Raw genomic sequence first — 21,812 nt, forward strand, 5'->3', positions numbered from 1 at the left:
AAGCATTACATAAACTGAACATATTATGGAGCCAATTCAACCTTGAGCCTGAGCTGAGCTCAGTGCAGGGACTGAGGAGGAGGCATAAAAGATCAGACCTAAACCGAATGGGCCTTACTTCGGTTCTAACAGTGAGAGAATAGGCTGTGTTCCATTCTCATTCAATCCACATCCTGCAAGAGTCCCTTAGGTACCAGCTGTGATGGAGTAAGTTTTATGATGTGTACTGAGCCCACCAGCTCCTTTCCATAAGGCATGGAACTGCAGCCATTGCACCAGATCTGAACTAACCTAGAGATGAAAAGAGCTGTGTCTCATTACAAATCCTCTGAGCAATCCGGTACTCTCAGAGTTTATTTTAAATCACTACACTGTGTACATATGACTACAATTGGGGTAGCTGAAGATGTAAAAGAAAGCTGCGTTTGATTTTCTGACAGTGTTACAAACAAGATTAACTCTTTATCGGTTTAAGTACAAAGTTTACATTTACCCTGAAATGACTATACTGTGTTCCAGTGGGGAATGCCTTATTGTATTGATTTCTATTACCTGTTTAGACTCCACCATGGTTTTGCTGGGTGGGAAACTAGTCACAATTTTGGTTACAGGTGTGACGTGTGATCTCCTCCTGCTGTTCTGTGAAGAAAATCAGCTCAAACTTTATTCCTATTCTTGTGCATATTCCTGCTGACTTAGATCCTGAACCTCCAATGAGATTCATTCGCGTGGAATGCCATTGAAGTCATTGGTACTCCCCGCCAGCATAAGGCTCTGCATAAACACTTCCCTTTGCAGGACTGGAGTCTTAGTCGTTATGGGAGTGTACAATTAAAGTTGTTTACAAACAGCTTCTACTATGCTAGGAAATTTGAGAAATGTACTATTTGCCATTGCAAAACATTTGCAACAGAGTTTATTATAAAAGTGCTGAGAAACAATTGTCCATGTCTTTTAAGCTTCCTGTAATTTCTTTGGGGCAAGACTATCTTCTACTATTATGTTTGTACAGTGCTTAGCACAATGGAGCCCCGTTCTCCCTAGACACTCATAATAAACATGATTAATTAAACTGTAGCAGTACAGATGTTCCCAAACTTCAGTGTCAGTAATAACACTGAAAGCCTGGTGGCTGTTGTGTTTATCTCAGAGCTATTCTTCCTTTTACAGAATTTCATATTTTATTCATGTTTCTTTTCATAATACTGTCAAACTTATTACTGAATTATAATAACAGATCATAAGGATTCTGGTAGATCTGCTTTCAGTTGATATTTTCACAGTGAGTTCACACACAAGCTTTTGGGGCAAGGACTGTCATTTGCGGTACTTTAGTATAGTGCCTAGCATAGTGGGGTCCTGACTTGGTTAAGATCTCTAGGTGCTACTGCAGTAGAAATTTTAAATAACAATTATGACTAGTTCTGAAAAAAAAACAGCCAGACAAGGCCATCACTACATCTTCTGAGTTCCAATTAATCTAGGAAGTTCTTTGCCAAATGGCCTTGCCGTTTTCTCAGGACAAAACAAAACACAAGCAATTTTTAAAAGTCTCTTAATGGCTTATATGTCTTTCCCCTGTCTGGCTGGAAAATGTCCCCATGTGAACTATAGACAAATTTAACTCATGTGATTGGTACAAAGGGTATTTTCTTATTAACATACCCAATTTTTCTGCTAGTATAGGTCACCAACAGCCCAACAGCCCAAGATACAAGTTTAACTTCATTGCAGATGTGGTGGAAAAGATTGCACCTGCAGTTGTTCATATTGAACTTTTCCTGAGGTAACTTTTTTTGACTGTCTGTGTGTGTGTGTGTGTGTGTGTGTGTGTTCTAACTGCATTGTTTAGAAGCATGCCAACACATGATTGTGCTGCCAGTAGTGACTAGTGCTCTAGCAGAAGCCTGTAACTGGTAAAGTTTTCTTAGAAACCAGCAATTTCCCATGGCCAGACAAAGATAAACAAATCCAAAGTCTTGCAGGCGTGTTTTTTCAAATGATATCTCAACCACCCTGGAGCAGGATCTGTCCAGTGTTAATTCAGCTACGCTTGCATGTAGGAAGGAATCCTGGTTTTAAGTGGTACTGCAAGTGGATAATAAATGATAGTATTAATAGTACCTAGCTACTTATACTTCTTAATATCTTCACAGTACTGTACAAACATTAACTATCCTCACAACCTTTGGATTATATGGAATAAGATGAAGCTATCATATTTGTTTTTGAGATTCATTCAATCTTGATTTGGACAGAACGTAAAATATGAACCATTCCAGTGAAAAAAAACGTACACAAAAAGCTAAGCTGGAAAAAGGCTGCTTACAGTGAGAGCCTAAAGAACCTCACTATATTTACTTTATCCAAGAGAAGGTTAAGAGGCAAGTTGATCAGGCACTATAAGTACCTAAGTGGGGAAAAGATATCTGATAGGAGAGGACTCTTGAATCTATTTGACAAAGGCATGATAAGAGCCAATGGATGGAAGCTGAAGCTTGATAAATGCAGATGAGAAGCAACGTGCATTTTTAACAGGTAAGGTAATGAACCATTGGAACAATTTACCTAAGGGTCTGGGGGTTTCTCCATCACTTGAAGACTTAAATTAAGTTTGGATGTCTTTCCACAAGATCTGCTGCAGCTCAAAGAGAAGTTACAGGCTTGATGCAGGAATCACTTGGTGAACTTCTATGATCTGTGGTATGCAGGAGGTCTGACTAAATTATGCTGCCTGTAAAATCTATGAATCCATTAATAGTTTACAGTGTTCGGTCATTTGAAAAACTCTAAAACCCAAGACCTGTTTGCTCTCTCTGTGTATATATTATAAATCCTTTCACCTTTCCAGAAAAGAAAACATTTGCCCCCCGAGTCCTTGTAAAAACTCAAATCTGATTAACTCCTCATCCCTCAGTGATGTGCGATGTATTAGGCACTGATTGAGCCCAGGGCTGGCTGCACTTCAGTGTTGCTGTATGTACCATGGGCTTCAAATAATTTCACAGTCTGGACTGCATCTTATCAGAGAGACAGATTCCTGGACCAGCTCCCCTCCCATTTGCTATCACTGGAACCATCTCCATTCCTATTTGCATAAAACACCTGAAGCAATGGCAGCAATTGCTTACCAGGAAGAGTCATACTTAGAAAAATCTTTAATGTATCTGTAACTGTCTTCAGTGCAGTAAGTGTTTCTTCAGTTTTCTAAATCACACCATTTGCTTGTTCTCTTAATTTTGTCTCCCTTTTCTATCTCTTTTTTCCCCTTCTCAATCCCTGCCTTCCCCCGAACAGGCTTTCGTGCCCCCTGCTCCAGTCTCCTATCCATGAGTACCTGCTGCCATTTCCTCCTCTTTTTTGCACAAGCTGCCTTGCTGCCTGGGCCTTTCCCCCTTGTTCCCTGGTTCCCCACTCCTACCAGAAGTGCCAGTCCCACTCTTAGCTCCCTCTGGTGGTGGAAGCTCTTGTTTCCTGCCTTCATTTTCCTCTCACATAGCAGCAGTGATGAGTGGAGTCAGATGGGCTGATTCCTTTCCCTGTATTCCAGCTACTTTTACTGGCATCCAGGCGCCTTCTTTGCAATGAAAACTCAGATACCTGTAAAAGTAGCTGAAAACAAAGATGCAAAAGGACCATGTGACCTTCCAGCTCTTTGCAAACCGCTAGGAAAGTACTCCACAATCCCACATTTGAGAATCCCTGGCATGACATTCATTCGAGCTGGTCTAACAATGGATCCATGTTTTTGTGCAAATTTTGTCTTTTTTTGTCAACGTTTTAAAATTCAGTATTTTTTTTACCAGATCTAACATGAGTGATAAAGTGCTTTGGGATTCTTCAGAGTGAAAGGTGATCTATATGTATGAGCTGCTACAAACTGTAATAAGCCTTGTTAAATAATATTATTATTCCCCACAAGCTGTTTAATGTATGAGATATTGTTGTTTGTTTCTGATACAGACATCCACTCTTTGGCCGAAATGTCCCCTTGTCCAGTGGATCTGGGTTTATAATGTCAGACTCGGGTTTAATTGTAACCAATGCCCACGTGGTGTCAAGCAGCAATTCTATATCAGGGCGACAACAGTTAAAAGTGCAGCTGCAGACTGGAAATACCTATGAAGCAACAATCAAAGACATTGACAAGAAGTCTGATATAGCAACAATAAAGATTCATCCTAAAGTAAGTAATCTAAGAGGTTAAACGAATCAGACTGGTAGCCTCAGCTCAGTTGTGTTTTAGGCACAGCCTTGTTTGCTGGAACATGTTCTTAAGAATCTCTTTCGAAACATGTGTGGAATTGTTCATTATTAATGTAATGCAAATTTCACAGTGCAAATGAACCTAATATATTTTTAAGAGCAAGTCATCGTGTTCACATTTCTTTGCTCCAATCAGGAATTAACAGCCAGAGAGACTGCAAAATAAGCAAACAGCTTTCCAAGGAATTGTTTATTAGCAGATCTTGTTAATATGATACAGGTCAGATAAAAAAGGGAAAAAAAGAAGGTTCCCATTTCAATGACTAAATATATAGTCTAATCAAAGGCCCAGAACCAGTGATTTCAACGCAGTGCTCTGAGTTATATCACTGAAGATCTGGCTCAAAATGTGGAATATTACTATTAGTGGAGCATCACAGTTTCATTAACAAAAGTATGGTTCTTCCAGTATTTAGACCAGAAATGGTTCTATCGTTGGGCAGAAATTGACCAAATTGCCTCATGGAAACTTATTTTGATTGTTGCCTGGGAATACTATATATCTCATTCACTAGTATTTGCTAGTCAATGTGAAGCCTAATATAAATTGTAGATGAAATGTAAGGAATGGACTGCAGCTGTAGGCCTGGGAAATTTCACGTCTTGTTCATAAATTATTTCACTGTTTCTGGTATGGAAGCACTGATTAAAAGAAAGATGCAGATTCTGCATATTGGAAAACATAACTGAAGACGTGAGTGTGACTGTGTTTGAAGAAAAAAGTCCTTTTGATGTTGGGAGAGTATGGGGATATCTGAAGTGAACATCCTCTCTCTCAAAAATCATCTGCTTTATTGGGACAATTTAATACTTGTAGTTAAAGGCTCCATCCTGCATGAGGGTGGGGTGTACAAGAGGGGAACATTGGTCAAAGGGGAAGAGCCAGCCTGCTGAGAGCAGACTATATGATGTGGTTGTACAGAGGGGAACCTGCCATAGTACACAAGAGTCCCCCAGTAGTTACTCATCGCTTACATGCAGCCAGGCTCTCCCACCTTTACTCACACTAGGTGATACCGTACTCCGCAAATAATCCCGTTGATTTCAGTGGTGCTACGTAGGCAGTAAGATACTGCACAATGTAAGTAAGGATGGCAGAATCCGGCTTGTGGTGGGTTGCACATCATGACAAGGGTCATCCCGTGGAAAATGCATGAGTTTGTCCCAGAATCCTGTTGGGGCTGATTCTGCCATCTACAATGATTGCAAGGCAGCTCCATGAGGACTGAGCCCTTTTCTTCTGAAGACAGTAGCAGGAAGCAGCGACCTGCAGCGCATTGAGCTGGCCTGAGCTGTGATATCCTGACTTCCGATGGCAGAATTGCTCTTCTGCTGGACATAGGTGGCAGCATATCCTTCTGGTCTGTAGCTAGGGTTTGGGCCTTACATTTCATTTTGAGTAACCAGCCATAAACTGACAGTAATTCTGTTTTCTTCCTGTTTTTATTTTAAAAGAAAAAACTACCCGTATTATTACTGGGCCACTCGGCCGATCTGCGTCCTGGGGAGTTCGTTGTGGCTATTGGGAGCCCTTTTGCCTTGCAGAACACTGTGACAACAGGTATTGTCAGCACTGCTCAGCGAGATGGAAAGGAGCTAGGCCTGAGGGACTCGGATATGGATTACATTCAGACAGATGCCATTATCAACGTAAGTATTGGGTAGGTGAGGAGTTCAGAAACTCACCAGATTTATAGTCCTGGAACCTTGAAATTCCACTGGTGCTGCAGGGAATAACTGCCCTGTTAGATGAATTCCACTGAATAAAAGGGACTTCCTATAAAATAAATTATGCCCTCTTCATGCATGATTATTCTGTGTCTGTGGGTTAGACTCTGACCTGAGGAAGAGAAGGTGCATAAGATGCCCCACCCTAGCAATAGTCCTGGGAGGTATTATGAATGAGAAGCACCCCTTGAGGTTGCAATCCCCCCCCCCCCCCGCCAATTTCTGCCTTATTCCAGGGAGCATATGTGCAATGACATACGTCTGGTATAGATCAGCAGTGAATTATCATGCTCCTGTCTGCACTGGCTTGGCTACTACTGTGCCAAAGCTCCATTTTTTTCTCTACCCAGGGAAAGAATAAATGGGTGAGTAGATCTACTTACCTGTATGTGCCCAGTTTTAAGGTTCAGGGATCCCACAGGGACTTCAGGAGAAGTTCTTACTCTCTTGGTCTGCCATATAGTCCGAATGAGAATCTAATCCTAAATCACTGTAACAGCCTGAGACTCCAATCAGGATTGAGGCCCCATTGTGTTACGTGCTGTCCAGACATAGGAGGGGCTACAAGGGATGACGGAAAAAGACTAAATTATGCCCTGAGATACTTGCATGCAACTTCTAGTGAATTTAAGGGGAGATGACAGCTAAAGTCTGCCAAAACTTTAAAACAAAAATATTCTCAGAAATATGTATTCACTACATTCAGACAATGTACTCAGCAGAGTAAATTAATAGTATTTAGCTGTTTACATGTGCAAAGCCCTTTGTAAATATTCATTATTTCTCACAACAACCTTTTGAGGTGGTTGTATCAAAGAATCTGGTTTATACACTGGGAAGAGGGTTCAGGGTGAAATTTAGCAGCCTAAGTCCCATTAACTTCTAAATCACTGAGGCACTTTAAAGATTTTATTTGAAGGGGCAAACAGCAAGTTGGTGGCAGAGCCACGATTAGAACAGGATTTTCTTGACTTCATCTCTGCCCCCAAAAGCTTCTGATCCAGTTCCGACACAGGTAGCTTCTGATCCAGTTCAACACATAATACAAGGGCAAAGGTGATATTATAGTAGGCAGGGCTTAAATTCTCATAGAATATTTCCCAGAGCCCCCCACTGCCACCCCCCCCCCAAGCATGCTATGAAAACTCCAGGGGGTTTTAAATATTTACTGGAGCTCTGCTCTCGACAGCTGTGGCTGAATTTAAGCCCGAGAGTAGGGAAGGAAGGAAAAGACAGGAAAAAGCGACATTTTGAGTTGTTCTTCCAACAGACAACATGGGGTATGAAGATGATCTCTGGCCTGGGGAAGCAGTAAGCTTAGTTAACTCACTCATTCCTCCTGAGCATAGGCAGAGTCTGATAGTTGCTCTATTCAAAAGCATTCCTGTTGCTCAGCCAAGACACTTCAGCAAGAATGCGTAGCTGCCTTGTGAGAGGAGAGACAAAAGAGGGAATGGGAAATACTGTAATAAACTGAACTATATTGTATATGTATATACGGGTTTTTTACCATTAAATTATTCTAGCATAGGACAGCAAGTGAAAGGTGTCTCTGGTTCTCTGTTATTGTGAAAGCTTTTGCATGATTCAGGGTATTGTATCTGAAAAAGCTGCTTTCATGGCTCAGTTTTCCACAGTCAGAAATAATTCAGATCTGTTACAAATGATTACTTGAAAAAGAGATACCATGAAATTAATAAAAATCAAAGTAGATTTTATGTTTTATTTTTCTGAGAATAAACAGCGCTTTGCCCAGTGCAATCAACAGGTAAACTCTTAGATGGCTCGTATTGCTATTATTCATCCATTGCTTGTTTATTTTGACTGGTAGCTTGCTGCTCTTGGCTCTTTGATAAACTGGCCCAAAAACTTGGCCCAACTCAAAAACAAATTTGTGCAGCCAACAAGTAGATAGGCAAGTGACCTCTACACCTCCCACTTCCTGCAGCTCTCTGCTTTTGGGGTTTTTTCCTTGAAAGTCTTCAGATGCTGGGAAAACTCAAAACTGCTTAGTTAAACAGTTGCCACATTTCCCCCCAGAGCTAGCTGCATATCTATGATTAGTAAAGCAACCCCTGTGTCTCCTTACCTACCTCACAAGGAGATGCAGTGAGGTTTGTTTAATGTTGGCCACGTTCTTTTTGCTCCTTGGGGAAAGTAGCTGACAGTATCACAACCAATCTGCTGATCGACAGGTCTAGGTTTTATTAAAAAATATTGGTTTATTAACATTGTACTGAGATGTAATTGGCTAAACATGGATTAAATGTTTTCCAACTCTTTTGTAACAATACCTGGGAGAATAAAAATATGGTTTTACACTTTAGAGACTTTCTTTAACATTTCCCCTAATATTAACCCCAGTTTAGAACCTGATCCTGCAAAGAAGCAAATATAATCCTAAGGATTCATCACTTGGATTCCTTTGCAGGATCAGGCCCTTTGATTCTCAGTTCTTTATGGTAGGGATTGTGTCCTTCAGTGCAGTGCCTAGCTCACTCTCAGGTGCTAATAAATAACACGATCTGAAGCGCGATTTTCCTTTCCTGCCGTAAAATAACAATTTAACATATTCTGCCATTATATTTACAGTATGGAAACTCAGGAGGACCTCTGGTTAATTTGGTAAGAACGGATTGATTTTTTTTTTTCCTTTACAGAACTGGCGTACTTATCTCTTATGTTCTCAGTGAAGATGGAATGTCCAATATATTATACACATACACAAATCTTACATCATTAAAGTGACAGGTCTTCAAGAAAAAATCACTAATGGCTAAATTGTCAGATAATGGCATATAAGTTATGACTGTGAAAAACATCTATATGTGTCCAATGTGGCTGCAAACTCTCCCTTTGCTAATGCAAATCTGGAAATTGCACGCCTAACTCTATGTGCAGAAAGACATGTATCTGACGAGCGTACAAATGCCCATTTTCTGCTTGGAAAATGGGCAAGTGCACATTTTTTGCACATAGAACTTACATGTGAAGGTCTGAAAATGTGTCCCTAGAAGACAAGTAAAGAAAAACAATTTGATTCAAAGTGAAGAATAATTTTATCATTATTTATTGTATCACCACTACCATCTTTTGGGTACCTTTCTCAAAACCCATGAAAACAATGATAATAGGAAAGAATAGCTTCCCCAGTAAATCATTGCTCTACTTCTCCAGATTGTGAGTAACTGACCTCAATTTACTTTTTTGAAAAGTAAGGCCTTAGGCAGTGGGATTAACCTTGTAGTCTTTTACAGACAATTTCATTGGCTGTCTTCTTTCCACAGGATGGTGAAGTGATTGGAATAAACACTTTAAAGGTTACTGCTGGAATTTCCTTTGCTATTCCTTCTGATCGCATCTCTCAGTTCCTCACAGAGTCACATGACAAACAAAATAAAGGTAAATTCTTCGAGCAAAGCTGGCTAGAAAAAATACCGTTCTAAATGATACTGCGAACTCGTATTTCAGTATTTTGGTCTGTGTTAACCAAAAAAGAAATACAGTGACTGACTGCAATATGTAGCATATCTATTGTATTTTTGTGGCTCCATTTCTATAATACCTCACAATATCTAATGCATTCATCCTCACTAGTCCCCTGTGGGGTAGATATTATCCCCTTTTTATGTATGGTGAACTGAGCAAAGAGAAACTAAGCAACTTGCAAAAGGTCATTCAGGCCACATGTGGTAGAGCAGAGAACTGAACCTGCATCTCCTGGGTCCCACGCAAGTGCCTACTCATTGCATCATTCTTCCTTTCTGTTAGGCTACTCTACTGTACTCTGTATTATAGAATAGCACCATGCCAGCAGTAATGTTGAACGACAATAAAATTAGCTCATAGAAAACCTTTCATCCTGAAGGGATAAATTATATCCCTATGGAAACACATAATAACGTTATAATAACTAAAAGAATTAAACATTATTTTACATTTTCCTTAATTAGTACCCAGTTCTAAGAGGCAACTAACAAGCCTCACAACAGTAGGAAGAGAAATTTTGACTAAGAAACGCTGCTATATTCCCATTAAAAGTGCCATAACATCTATAATAGCCACATAGGGTTGACAGGACAAAAGTGTGTCTCAGATCGCTATATAAATAACTTACAAAACACATTTAATTAATAGGGAGGTGCTCTGCAATGCATTTATTTTAAGAGACCATCCTGTTTTTATAAATACGTTATTCAAAAATACTGTCTGGATTTTAGTTGTAAATTATCTGTTCAAGAACTGCGTAATTTGCACAGATTCAGCTGGCAGTGTGACAGAATGGACAGCTACAGCTCTGGGACACTCTCAGGTATGGACTTGGGAGGTGGGGGCTGTCAGTGAAAGGCCACCAGGATGCAAGTCTTGGTTTCTGTTGGTGTTTAAACTGATAAGGACAAATGCCACCTACCTGCCCCAATGGGTGGGGGAACTTGATACGGACGGCAGTGAAGGGGAACGGGCCCAGCAGCGAGGGAGGGAGACACTCATTTAGGGACAGTAGGTAGCTCCTCCTCCTGGGCGTCTCTGACACCCGTTGGCCAGCTGGTAGGGAGGGCTGCTGATTGGCTAGCATTCACCAGCATTCAACCTGGAGTGGGGGCATGTGGAGCCTCTTTTTGCTCCTGGAACCAATTAAATGCCTGGTACAGGAGAGTATGGGTGATGGGCAGGTAGCACCTCTCCCTTGTGTTAAAGTTTAATAAAAGTTGGGGCCTCCTGCTTAATTCCATGCATGTGCCTGTCCTCATTTTGCTGCTGTGTCCACATAAAATCAGAGGAAGGCTGCACACAGCTGAGGGAAGGAGTGTTGGCTTACAGCCTGAGAGAGGTTGTGGCGTCATTGTATGTGGAGATTTGGGATTTGAAGACAGCTTCTTGGAAGAAAAAGTGATATTTCGTTATTCCTAAACCTAGAGACCCAAAGAATAGACAGTATCTCATATATAAGACTCAGAGGGAAAGTCGTCAGAAAGGGTGAGAGTTGTAGATGAACCAGCTTAACTTGAGGTACACTTAGGAACAGCTTGTAACTTGACTTTAATCAAGGAGGATTTCCCTCCTCTTCTGTGTCTTTTGCAAGGGACAGGGACAACCCCCACCCCCGCAGATTATCCTAAGGAGGCAGGGAGCAGGCAGGGTGGGGAATAAGATCCAAACACCGAGGACTTACTGGGTAGCTTTGGGAGGGATAATGCCGCTATACTTTATTCATAAATGACTTCTATTTGCATGGTCTCCACTACTGCAGTGATGATGATCATGGTGATGACGATTATTATTATTGGTATGGGGTAGCAGGCAGGCACCCCAGTCATGGGCCACAAACCCATTGCGCTTGGTGCTGTACAAACACAGAACAAAAAGATTATCCCTGCCCCCAAAAGCTTACAGTGTAAGTACACCAATTACTGTCAAATGTACTTCCCCACTCTGGACTTATCTGCTGGTCTTCAGGCTCCTATCTCTAACTGTGTGTCTGACACCTCACGCTGAATGAGTTGTTGCCATTTCAGACTCAACATGGCCAAAACTGACCTACTAATATTTCAGCCCAAACCTTCCTCCCTACCTCAGTCCTCCAGTGCAATTCATAACTTTACCATCCTCCCTTTCTCCCAAACCCATAACTGGTGGCCAAGTGGGGTCACTTCTCTAAAACCTGCCCCTTCCTTTCTGTCCTGACTGCCAAATTGTTTGTCCACACCCATATCATCTCCCACCATGATTGCTGCAATCTTCTTTTCTTGGGTCTCTTCCCTAGTACCCTGCCCCACCTTCTCATGCCTGTCCATCCAAAATGCTGCTGCTGAAATCAGTTTTCCTATGCCATCCCCTCAGCCATGTTGAGTCATTGTAGTAGCTTCCCATTGCCTGAGCCTCACATTCCCAGTCTTTGTGTTCAAGGCCAGACTTAGCCTACATCTCTGACTTGGTCTCCTTTTGTGCCCTACCTCCCACTCCTCTACACTCACCAATGATTCTGGCCTCGCTATCCCCTTTATCTGCTTCTCTCACAGGCATGCCTGTGTCTCTTTCCATGCTGGAATGTCCATCCTGAATCTGTACAACAGGTTACCTCCCTCCTCTTCCACCATATCCACTCCCTACTACGCAGAGCAGACAAGAAGTGAAAGGGACGAGCCAGACCATTGTGATGTGTATGTACCATACGGAGTGGCCACCAGATCTTGTTATTTTCATCCTTGTTCCTTCTGTGTATGGCACACTTGGTTCCTAACCCTCACTTGCAATGTCATACTGAATCAAGACACTCATCTGGTCAGGCACCACTTGTATACTTGTAGGAAGCACCTGGCCCATTTGCCCTGAACCACTGCCAAAGCAGGGCTATTTTTTAAAGTCATTTACTAGCCCATGCTATGGTGGAAATGTGGAAGGAATGAGTTTATTTCAGCAGTTGTTTGCATGGTGTTAAGGATTAAGTTTGCATTTTTGGATACTTAGTAATAGCTTTCAAATTTCCATACTTACGTTGTTCCTTTTTATGACTGTAAATAGAATTTCTAGTTTTTCATCATCCTTTTCCTTTGGGCCAGTTACATTTCATCATATGAAAATATAAAAAGGGAATTGGTCATTTAACTTTGATCCACCCTCAGAATCATGCTATGATTAAATCATAAGGAATAAGGATAAGGGTGTTTCCATTCTGCATTGAATATCATCTAACTGAAAAGATTGGGTTGTGGAAGCATAAACTATTACAGTACCCTTCTTAGGAAATGCCTCTTTACAACTTGATTCTGGTGTAGAGGAGACCGCCATGACATTGTAAAATTAGTATGACTGTGGCTTTTAAAATCTCAGTTGAGCAGATAACTTTATCAGTGTTGTATAATGTGCATAGTCATGAAATCCATACTGTGTGTTTATTGCACACAAATATGTAATCCTACTTACAAAGCTGAAGAATCAAAAATATACACTCTATTAGGAATTATGAGGAATATTTAAATGTAAAGTCATTTAGCACTATTTCAAATGGGATGGTCATAATAATAATACCTTATTTATTATTACCATAATAATAATGCTTTTATTATATAGATCTTTAGCCATTCAAAACTCTGTAACAGCATTAACTAACCCTGAGTACCTCAGGGAGGTAGGTAAATCATCCCCATTATATACATGGGAAAATTGACCATGCAAAGGCTGGATTTTTCAAACTGGGGTACCTAAAATTAGGCACTTAAATAAGTGGTCTGATTTTCAAAGGTTCTGAGAATCCCCACCTTCCAGTGACTTCAACAGCTCAGCACCTCTGAAAAATCAGGCCACTTATTTCGGTGCCTAACTTCAGAGATCCAGATATGAAAAAATCGATCTTAGCAATCTGCTGAAGCCCAAAGTGGGAATCACTGGCAGGGCTGAAATCAGAACTCAGGACTTCCTAGAAGGATATTAACAGGGAGTGCTGGGGTGAAAGACAGTAAACTAACAATTAGACTAAATATCAGCAAAATATTCTTGCTTTTGGAGACAACTAAACCAAAGCATCTCACTGGATTGGCTCCATCCAGAGCTAAGCAAGCTGTTGGGTTTAGCAAATAGTAATAATTATTAAAGATAATAATAGAGATAAATAGCTGCATACAGGTAAAGATATTGAAAACTGTCATTTGGGCTGTTCTTCATCTTAGAGTTGCATTCAGATAATTGATTCATTCTATAGCTCAGTTAGTTATACAGCTTGAGAAAATACACAGCCCACCAGTAAACAGGATAGGCTGGAGCAGTTTCATTGTATCTGTTTGACAGTGGAATATTTTTCTTAAATAATTTCAGGCCCGCTGATGCAGTCTAAATGCAATGGGTGTGTACTGAGTAGTAGGAAGTTTCCCTGCATACCAAGCAGAATGCAAGATTAGTTCCTTCCTTAGAAGGTCTTGGTGAAATCCTCACCCCATTGAAGTCAACAACAAAACTCCCATTGACTTCAGTGGCACCAGGATTGCACTCTTACTGACTGGACAGTGGCAATACTCACATGATAAAGTTATTCATGTACATGAGCGTTTGCAGGTTCAGGCCTGTAATTTGGCTCTAACAATAATACTTTTTCTGTAGCTTTGTCTGTGGTTATGAATATTCATGCCTTTAGCCCCTTATTGACCTGTCTCGTTTTGTATATTATCATAATCATCAATCAAAAAGTTTAATTTTGAGAAGAAGAAGCTGATAGTATCTAGTGTCTTTCTTATGCATGAAAATATCTCATAGAATAGAAAGCTTCTTAAGTAGTTAGGTACTTCCAGCCTTTGGGGCCAGATTCACAAGCAACCTCCTGGTGCTTTGCACTACTCCAGTTTAACCGATCTGTTAAGCCAGGTTTGCAGCTGTTTTGCATCACTGGAGTGGCACAAATTATCTAGATCGCACTGGTGAATCCGGCACCTTCTGTTTCAGAGAACTTTAAAAGATCTTCTTCTCCATGGGTCATACTGGCTTCAGACTGAAGTTGTTCCACATATGTATAGCTTGATTATTCCAGCAGATGAACATTTTAAAATAATAATAATAAGAAAGCCTTAGTTACTGTGATTTCACTCTGGTGAGAGGCTCATTATTTTCAGGACCTCTTTCCATTCTGTGCTTGCTGTCTTAATGATTTTTTCTTCTGCCTCCTGATCCCTACAGCAATTTTAAGTGCTCATGAAAACTGCCATCTTGACAGCTCTGGAGACCGTGGCATGGCACACTGTAACTCCAGCTTCCCCGCACTGCTCTGCCAATGTAACTCAACTCTGCCCTCAAAAGGGTCATCCCTTTGCGGTAACAATGCACTATAATTGAGTCTCAATGCCCATTCATTCCTTGGCTTCTCTGCTAAGATTGCCAGCAGGGCTGCCAATTTATACTCCCTCAAGCTGGTTTTGTTGTAGAAAACTTAACTTTTGCATATGACATTCAACTTGGAGAAATGTAAAGTGATGTACTTTTTGCAAAGAGAGTCTTAGGTTCTCATACGTTCTGATGAGAATGCTCCAAGAAAAGAAGATGCAGGAGTTCTTGCAGAAGGCTTCTACCCACGCCGCCGCAGCAGATAAAATAATCTCACAAAGTAGATCCTCGTGTGCATTTTACTATAATTACAAAACACTTATTTTAAATGAGGTTTGTCAAACTCATTCTGGAGAGAGAGCCAAATTCCATTTTTACTTATGGTCCATAAATCTTCGGTCCACGGCAGATCTCCCACTGGTCTGTATGGGCAATTTGTACAAAGATCTAGGGTGGAATAAGGCTTTACGTAGTAACTAAGCCATTATCATTATTTCTTATTTGTTCAGTGCCTCATTGTCACATTTAGCATTACCCACAGGGATAATAGTGCCCTTTAAGATCAGCACTCAGTCTTCCCTTGGTTTCTCATCCATCCCTGTTCTTGTACCTGTTCCATGTCTGTGCCTCTTATCCTTTCATTCATCTGCATTTTCTTCTTTGCAGCAATTCCCGATTCAGCCTCCCCCTCTCCATTTTGTGCACCATTGTACTGCTTCCCCCTTCGCTATCCCAAGTGTTAAAATGACCAGCAATAAAATAGTTATTGGTGACATTTAAAGGATCCTCCAACTTGTACACACTCTCAGAAACATCTTTTCAGACTGATTGCAGACTCAGGAAGACAACACACTGCATCATTTCACACTCAGGTCCCACTCAAGTTTGAGAGGTTGCCTTTGCAAACATGAGCGCTAGGAACTGTGCAGGTATTTTTTTTTTTTTAAATGGAAGCTTCAGTTCTGAAGAAGCTCTCTCTCTCTCTCTATATATATAATGCTATACAGGTCACCTAAATGGATCTGACCCAGGGCCATGGTGGTTGACAGCCCTGTTCTGAACAGTAGAACTCTATCTGGAGTTTACTGTAGCCAGTTTTGCTCAATTCATCTTAACAATTTCAGGAGAGACTAAGCATTCCAGGGAAGGCAACACAGATAGCTGGAGGTATACTGTAAGATTGCCAAGGGTCCAGTAAATCCCACATCTCTGGGGTGTGTTCCATTGACTTTAATGGGGATATAGGGTGTGCGAGGAATGCAGGAGCAGCTCCCCAGCCTGGGATTATTTATATCCTGGGAAGAACAAGTATTAGAGGCAACTGTTTAGTCTCTCCTCTTCATCCTCTCTCGTAACGTGAGAGCAGCGGGATGCTCAAAGAAGTTCCAAGACAGTTATTCTGGACCAAGTGAGAGGAAATTCTCTTTTATACAGGATAAAATCAACTGCTGAAGCACTCACCGCAGGGCTTCATCAAATCAAATTAGTACATACAGCAGCTTTTTGGCATCACTGCCACTCAGAACGGTTGTAGCTTCAGAACCAGTGGAGCTGTGCCAGCTTATAGGAGGGCTGAATTTGCCCCATTTAAACTCACTTGCACCACAAGTTCAAATGTGTAAGGATCACTTCACCGTGTTTTCATTCTTTGGAAAGCAGATACATCGAGGCCATGTCTACACTTGCAATGCTCCAGTGGCACCACTGTAGTGCTTCAATATAGATACTAGCTTTGCTGACAGGAGAGGTAATCCACCTCTCTGAGAGGCAGTTGTTATGGCATCTGAAGAAAGAATTATTCCATCAGCCTAGTGCTCCCTACATAGGGTCTTAGGTCGGCTAACTGCGTCACTCGGGGGCGTGGATTTTTCACACTCTGAGTGACATTTTCTAGTGTAGGCTGGCCCTAAGTGTCATGTAATTTACTTGTGTGGGGCTTTCAGAGGTGTCCTTAGAAGGTTCTGTCTCTATAAACGTGAAAGAGCCCATGGCACTTTTGTCTCATTGTTCAGGCACAGGCCTGGGAGGCAGGAGACTGGCTCTGTGAGAGATTGTCATGTAACCTCTCAGTAAAATGAGGCTGATCATACTTATCTGCCTCATGTGTGGTGAATCTAAACTAATTGCTGTTTAGTAGCTATGTATATAGTATTGTAAAGCACTTGGGAGTGCTATGGGACCTATTCGCTACGTGTGTTGTGCGACTAGTCGCCTAAGGTATTGTTTCTGCTCCCTTCTTGGAAACTTTTAAAACAAGAGAATAGGCCCTGATCCTGCGAGCAGTTCTGTATGGGGATTTCACAGTATGACCTGATAGTTAGCAAATGTGGGCTTTGACAAACCAACAAGGGAAGCAATTTCCAGGGTTGAGGACCTTTTACTGAGAATTCTTTGCCTTTAGCATACTTCTGATTAAACCAGGAACTCTGAACTTGAGCACCACACGTGAGCTCAACTCCTGCAGTATCAAGCAAGGAAAGAATTGTTTTATTTATTTATTTAGCATTATATGTATTTAGCTTTTTTTGTGAAATTTCCATTCCCCAACCCCGAATTTTTTTTTTCAAAATCTCCTTTTGACGAAATCGACTTAACCATCTTTAGATCAAACATAGTTACAAAAATTTGCATTCTCTTAGGTGTAATAAGTTCTAAAGATTTTTGTGCTACTAAATCTTTTAGAAATCTTGGATGTTTTCTGAACTTTCCTTAAGTAAAACTTTTATAGTACTGAAACTGATCTTTTGTGACTCCCTTTATAGCGGCCATTATCTCAGCAATGGGACTAGAGGGGAGAAATCCTAATTCTAATCATCCACGGCTTCATGAGGGAAGGCACAAGACCTTAGAAGTCATTCTAATCACTATGCATGCTTTGCATTCTCTGTGGTATTAATCTTGGTAAAGGCTGATTCCTCTTGCTTGTATTGGCTCTTACCATTTCAATGGAAAAGGTGTTCTTGTGATTGTTTGCCTAAAATCTTTATATATAGCTGCTGTTTTTTTTTCCAGATGGGAAAAAACGCTTCATTGGCATAAGGATGCTGACAATAACATCCATGTAAGTATCTTTTAAATATGTTTTATATAAACTGCACTGGTACACATAAAATGCATTATAAAGGTTCAGCAGTGGTTCAGAGCAACAAAGTTCAGATCTGTATGTAAACTTCCACAAGGTTTGTGGAAATTTTTAGTTTTCAGCAGTGAAAATTACATTCTGGGATCAGGAAATTAATCGTAGAATCATAGAATATCAGGGTTGGAAGGGACCTCAGGAGGTCATCTAGTCCAACCCCCTGCTCAAAGCAGGACCGATCCCAGACTAAATCATCCCAGCCAGGGCTTTGTCAAGCCTGACCTTAAAAACTTCTAGGGAAGGAGATTCCACCACCTCCCTAGGTAACCCACTCCAGTGCTTCACCATGCTCCTAGTGAAAAAGTTTTTCCTAATATCCAACCTAAACCTCCCCCACTGCAACTTGAGACCATTACTCCTTGTTCTGTCATCTGCTACCACTGAGAACAGTCTAGAGCCATCCCCTTTGGAACCCCCTTTCAGGTAGTTGAAAGCAGCTATCAAATCCCCCCTCATTCTTCTCTTCTGAAGACTAAACATCCCCAGTTCCCTCAGCTTCTCCTCATAAGTCATGTGTTCCAGTCCCCTAATCATTTTTGTTGTCCTCTGCTGGACTCTTTCCAATTTTTCCACATCCTTCTTGTCGTGTGGGGCCCAAAACTGGACACAGTACTCCAGATGAGGCCTCACCAATGTTGAATAGAGGGGAACGATCACGTCCCTCGATCTGCTGGCAATGCCCCTACTTATACATCCCAAAATGCCATTGGCCTTCTTGGCAACAAGGGCACACTGTTGACTCATATCCAACTTCTCGTCCACTGTAACCCCTCGGTCCTTTTCTGCCGAACTGCTGCCTACCCATTCGGTCCCTAGTCTGTAGCGGTGCATTGGATTCTTCTGTCCTAAGTGCAGGACTCTGCACTTGTCCTTGTTGAACCTCATCAGATTTCTTTTGGCCCAATCCTCCAATTTGTCTAGGTCCCTCTGTATCCTATGATAATCATCTTACAGTTCTCCCACTCCTGCCACTGGTAACAATATACGTTAATGTGTGCTTTGCAAAATTTCTCGCTCTGCTTTTCCCAGTCAGCTGACGTTCTGAATCCAATTCCTTTTCCACAACCAAAATGAAAGTCACACTACGCATTATTTTGATACAAGGGCAGTACTTTTCCTTTAGTCCAGATACAGTGTAGGACTAAAAACTCCATTCATTTGTCCCATCTCACAGCTTACTTTGAGAAACCAACAAAACATTCCCTTGCCAGCTGAATGTATGCAAAAGAACTGGCAGAATAAGAACAATTTCTTCCAATTCTATCTCTTCATCGTATTTAACATAAAATCTGTAATTGTCTAGTGTCTGAAATATCACTGGAGAGCAAATGAATGAACGTAAGAATGGCCATACTGGCCATTGGTCTGTCTAGCCTAGTATTCTGTCTTCCAGTGGTGATCAGTGCCAGTTGCTCCAGAGGGAATGAACAGAACAGGGCAATTTTTCTTGAGTGATCCTTCCCCTGTCGTCCACTCCCAGCTTCTGGCAATCAGAAGTCTAGGGACACCCATAACACGGGGTTGTGTCCCTGACGATCTTCGCTAATAGCTACTGCTGGACCTTCCTCCATGAGCTTATCTAATTCTTTTTTGAACCCATTTATGCTTTTGGCCTTCACAATATCCCCTGGCAATGAGTTCAACAGGTTGATTGTGTTATGTGAAGAAGTATTTCCTTATGTTTGTTTTAAACCTGCCACCTATTAATTTTCTTGTGTTATGTGAAGGAATAAATAACACTTCCTTATTCACGTTCTACACACCATTCATGATTGTATAGACTTCTATCATATCCTGCCTTGTCTCTTTTCTAAAATGAACAGTCCCTTCCCCATACTTTGCCAATTCAAATATACCTTTTTTAAGATGGGATGAACAGAACAGCATGTAGTATTCAATTTGTGAGTGTACCATGGATTTATATACTGGCATTATGATATTTTCTGTCTCATTATCTATCTCTTTCCTAATGGTTCCGAACATTTAGCTTTTTTGACTGCTGCTATACATTCAGCAGATGTTTTCAGGGAAGTATCCACAATGACCATCGCCATATTTGGGGTTCGGAAGGAATTTCCCCCGGATTGGCAGAGACCCTGGTGGTTTTTCACCTTCCTCTACAGCATGGGGCATGGGTCACTTGCAGGTTTAGACTAGTGTAAATGGTGAATTCTCTGTAACTTGAAGTCTTTAAACCATGATTTGAGGACTCCAGTAACTCAGCCAGAGGTTAGGAGTGAGTGGTGAGGTTCTGTGGCCTGCAGTGTGCAGGAAGTCAGACTAGATGATCACAATGGTCCCTTATGACCTTAAAGGCTATGGGCCTATGACTGCATGATCTTGCTTGAGTGGTAACACCTAATTTAGACCCCATCATCTGTATTATATTGGGATTATATTTTCCAGTGTGCATTACTTTCCATTTATCAGCATTGAATTTCATCTGCCATTTTGCTGCCCAGTCACCTAGTTTTGTGAGATCTCTTTTTAACCCTTTGTACTCTTCTGTTTACACTAATACAGTTCCTCTTTTACACCAGTAGCTCTGTCTCCAGTGTGGCAGAAGGCTGTGTGACTAAACACCTGTTTGCAGCATATCCAGCTGATGTTTTTGACTAAACAGTTTTTATTTTATTGAGTTATATTTTTGCTGTCTCCCGCATAAGGGTCAAATCCTCAGCATGAATAAATTAGTGTGTCTTCATTAACTTCAGCAGAAGCTGACAGACACCAGCTGAGGGTTTATCTTTAAATATCATGACATATGCAGTCAGTGTGAGGCATTGCTGCATTTGCAGTATCTAAAGAAATACAGCAAGAAGTTGCCCTTTTTTGGTAAATAACAGTGTCTCTCTGTGTGTGTTTGTTTTTAACTCTATTAACTTCATTGGGGCCGGGGGGAGAAAATTAAGCGGTTTGTGAAGAGTGCAGGTTTCCTTCCTGTCTGACTGCATAGCTCACAAACTCTCCGCTTAGAAGACTGAAGCACAGCTATCCATGCGACTGAGGTTGAAAGTCTTTACACCCACGCTTGAAGGCTTGAAGCAGCTCTGTACCCTAAGCCTGGGAGTCAGTCATCCTCCCACATTACTGGAGCCAAGGTGTTTTACAATCTGTATTTTACACTGGCTCCTTACTCTAAAACAAGCCAAATGCAGAACACTTGAAAGCAGAGTAAAATTTCCCAAACAAGATTTTTCTTGAAAAACTCGGGAGTCTGGTCTTGCTGTGGACCAGACACAGATCTCCTGTTTACGACTGGAGTTTTCAAAACTGTTGTATTTTTAACTGAGGACACAATGAGAATGAAATGCCAGAATAAACAAACTAGACGATTAGCAAATGTTTGCCTTATCACCACTGTGAATGTTACTCAACTTATAAACTCTCTCGGCCATCTTTCCATTCTGTGTTAGTACAGCACCTAGCACAATGAGGTCAATGACTGGAGCTCTTAGGTGCTTCCACAATACAAAGCACAACAATAACAGAACAAGCTATTTCTGCATGAGGTACAATAGAATAATTATGGCATGTGCAATTGAGGATGCATGATAGTAAATCTGATTCCTTTAAAAAAACTGCTGATATAGAGAGTGTTTTTCATTCAGGCAATTTTAATGCAAGATGATTTGTGGATACATACTTAGGTTAAGTAATGTATTTTATTACACTTATTTTATTCAAGAGAAAACTCAAGAATAATGTACTTTTGAAAATTATTTCTCTTTGAAACAATTACTGATTTCAATATTTTCATCTTCTCTTAGCCTTGTGGAAGAACTAAAACTCAATAATCCTGATTTTCCTGATGTGAGCAGTGGAATTTATGTACATGAAGTTGTTCCAAATTCACCTTCTCAGAGGTAGG

General features: G+C 41.0%; 1 protein-coding gene across 1 annotated transcript in view; it reads left to right on the top strand.

The window, feature by feature from the left end:
• The window catches only part of HTRA3 (HtrA serine peptidase 3), a 40,978-nt gene that overhangs the window by 16,376 nt on the left and 2,790 nt on the right, over positions 1–21,812 (top strand). The window contains exons 2-8 of the mRNA XM_037898141.2: positions 1,687–1,786; positions 3,964–4,186; positions 5,722–5,916; positions 8,587–8,619; positions 9,282–9,396; positions 17,815–17,863; positions 21,712–21,807. Coding sequence (XP_037754069.1) covers positions 1,687–1,786; positions 3,964–4,186; positions 5,722–5,916; positions 8,587–8,619; positions 9,282–9,396; positions 17,815–17,863; positions 21,712–21,807 — 811 coding nt within the window. The remainder of the gene's footprint in view (positions 1–1,686; positions 1,787–3,963; positions 4,187–5,721; positions 5,917–8,586; positions 8,620–9,281; positions 9,397–17,814; positions 17,864–21,711; positions 21,808–21,812) is intronic.

Source organism: Chelonia mydas, chromosome 4, assembly GCF_015237465.2.
Source record: "Chelonia mydas isolate rCheMyd1 chromosome 4, rCheMyd1.pri.v2, whole genome shotgun sequence".
Classification (NCBI taxonomy): domain Eukaryota; kingdom Metazoa; phylum Chordata; order Testudines; family Cheloniidae; genus Chelonia; species Chelonia mydas.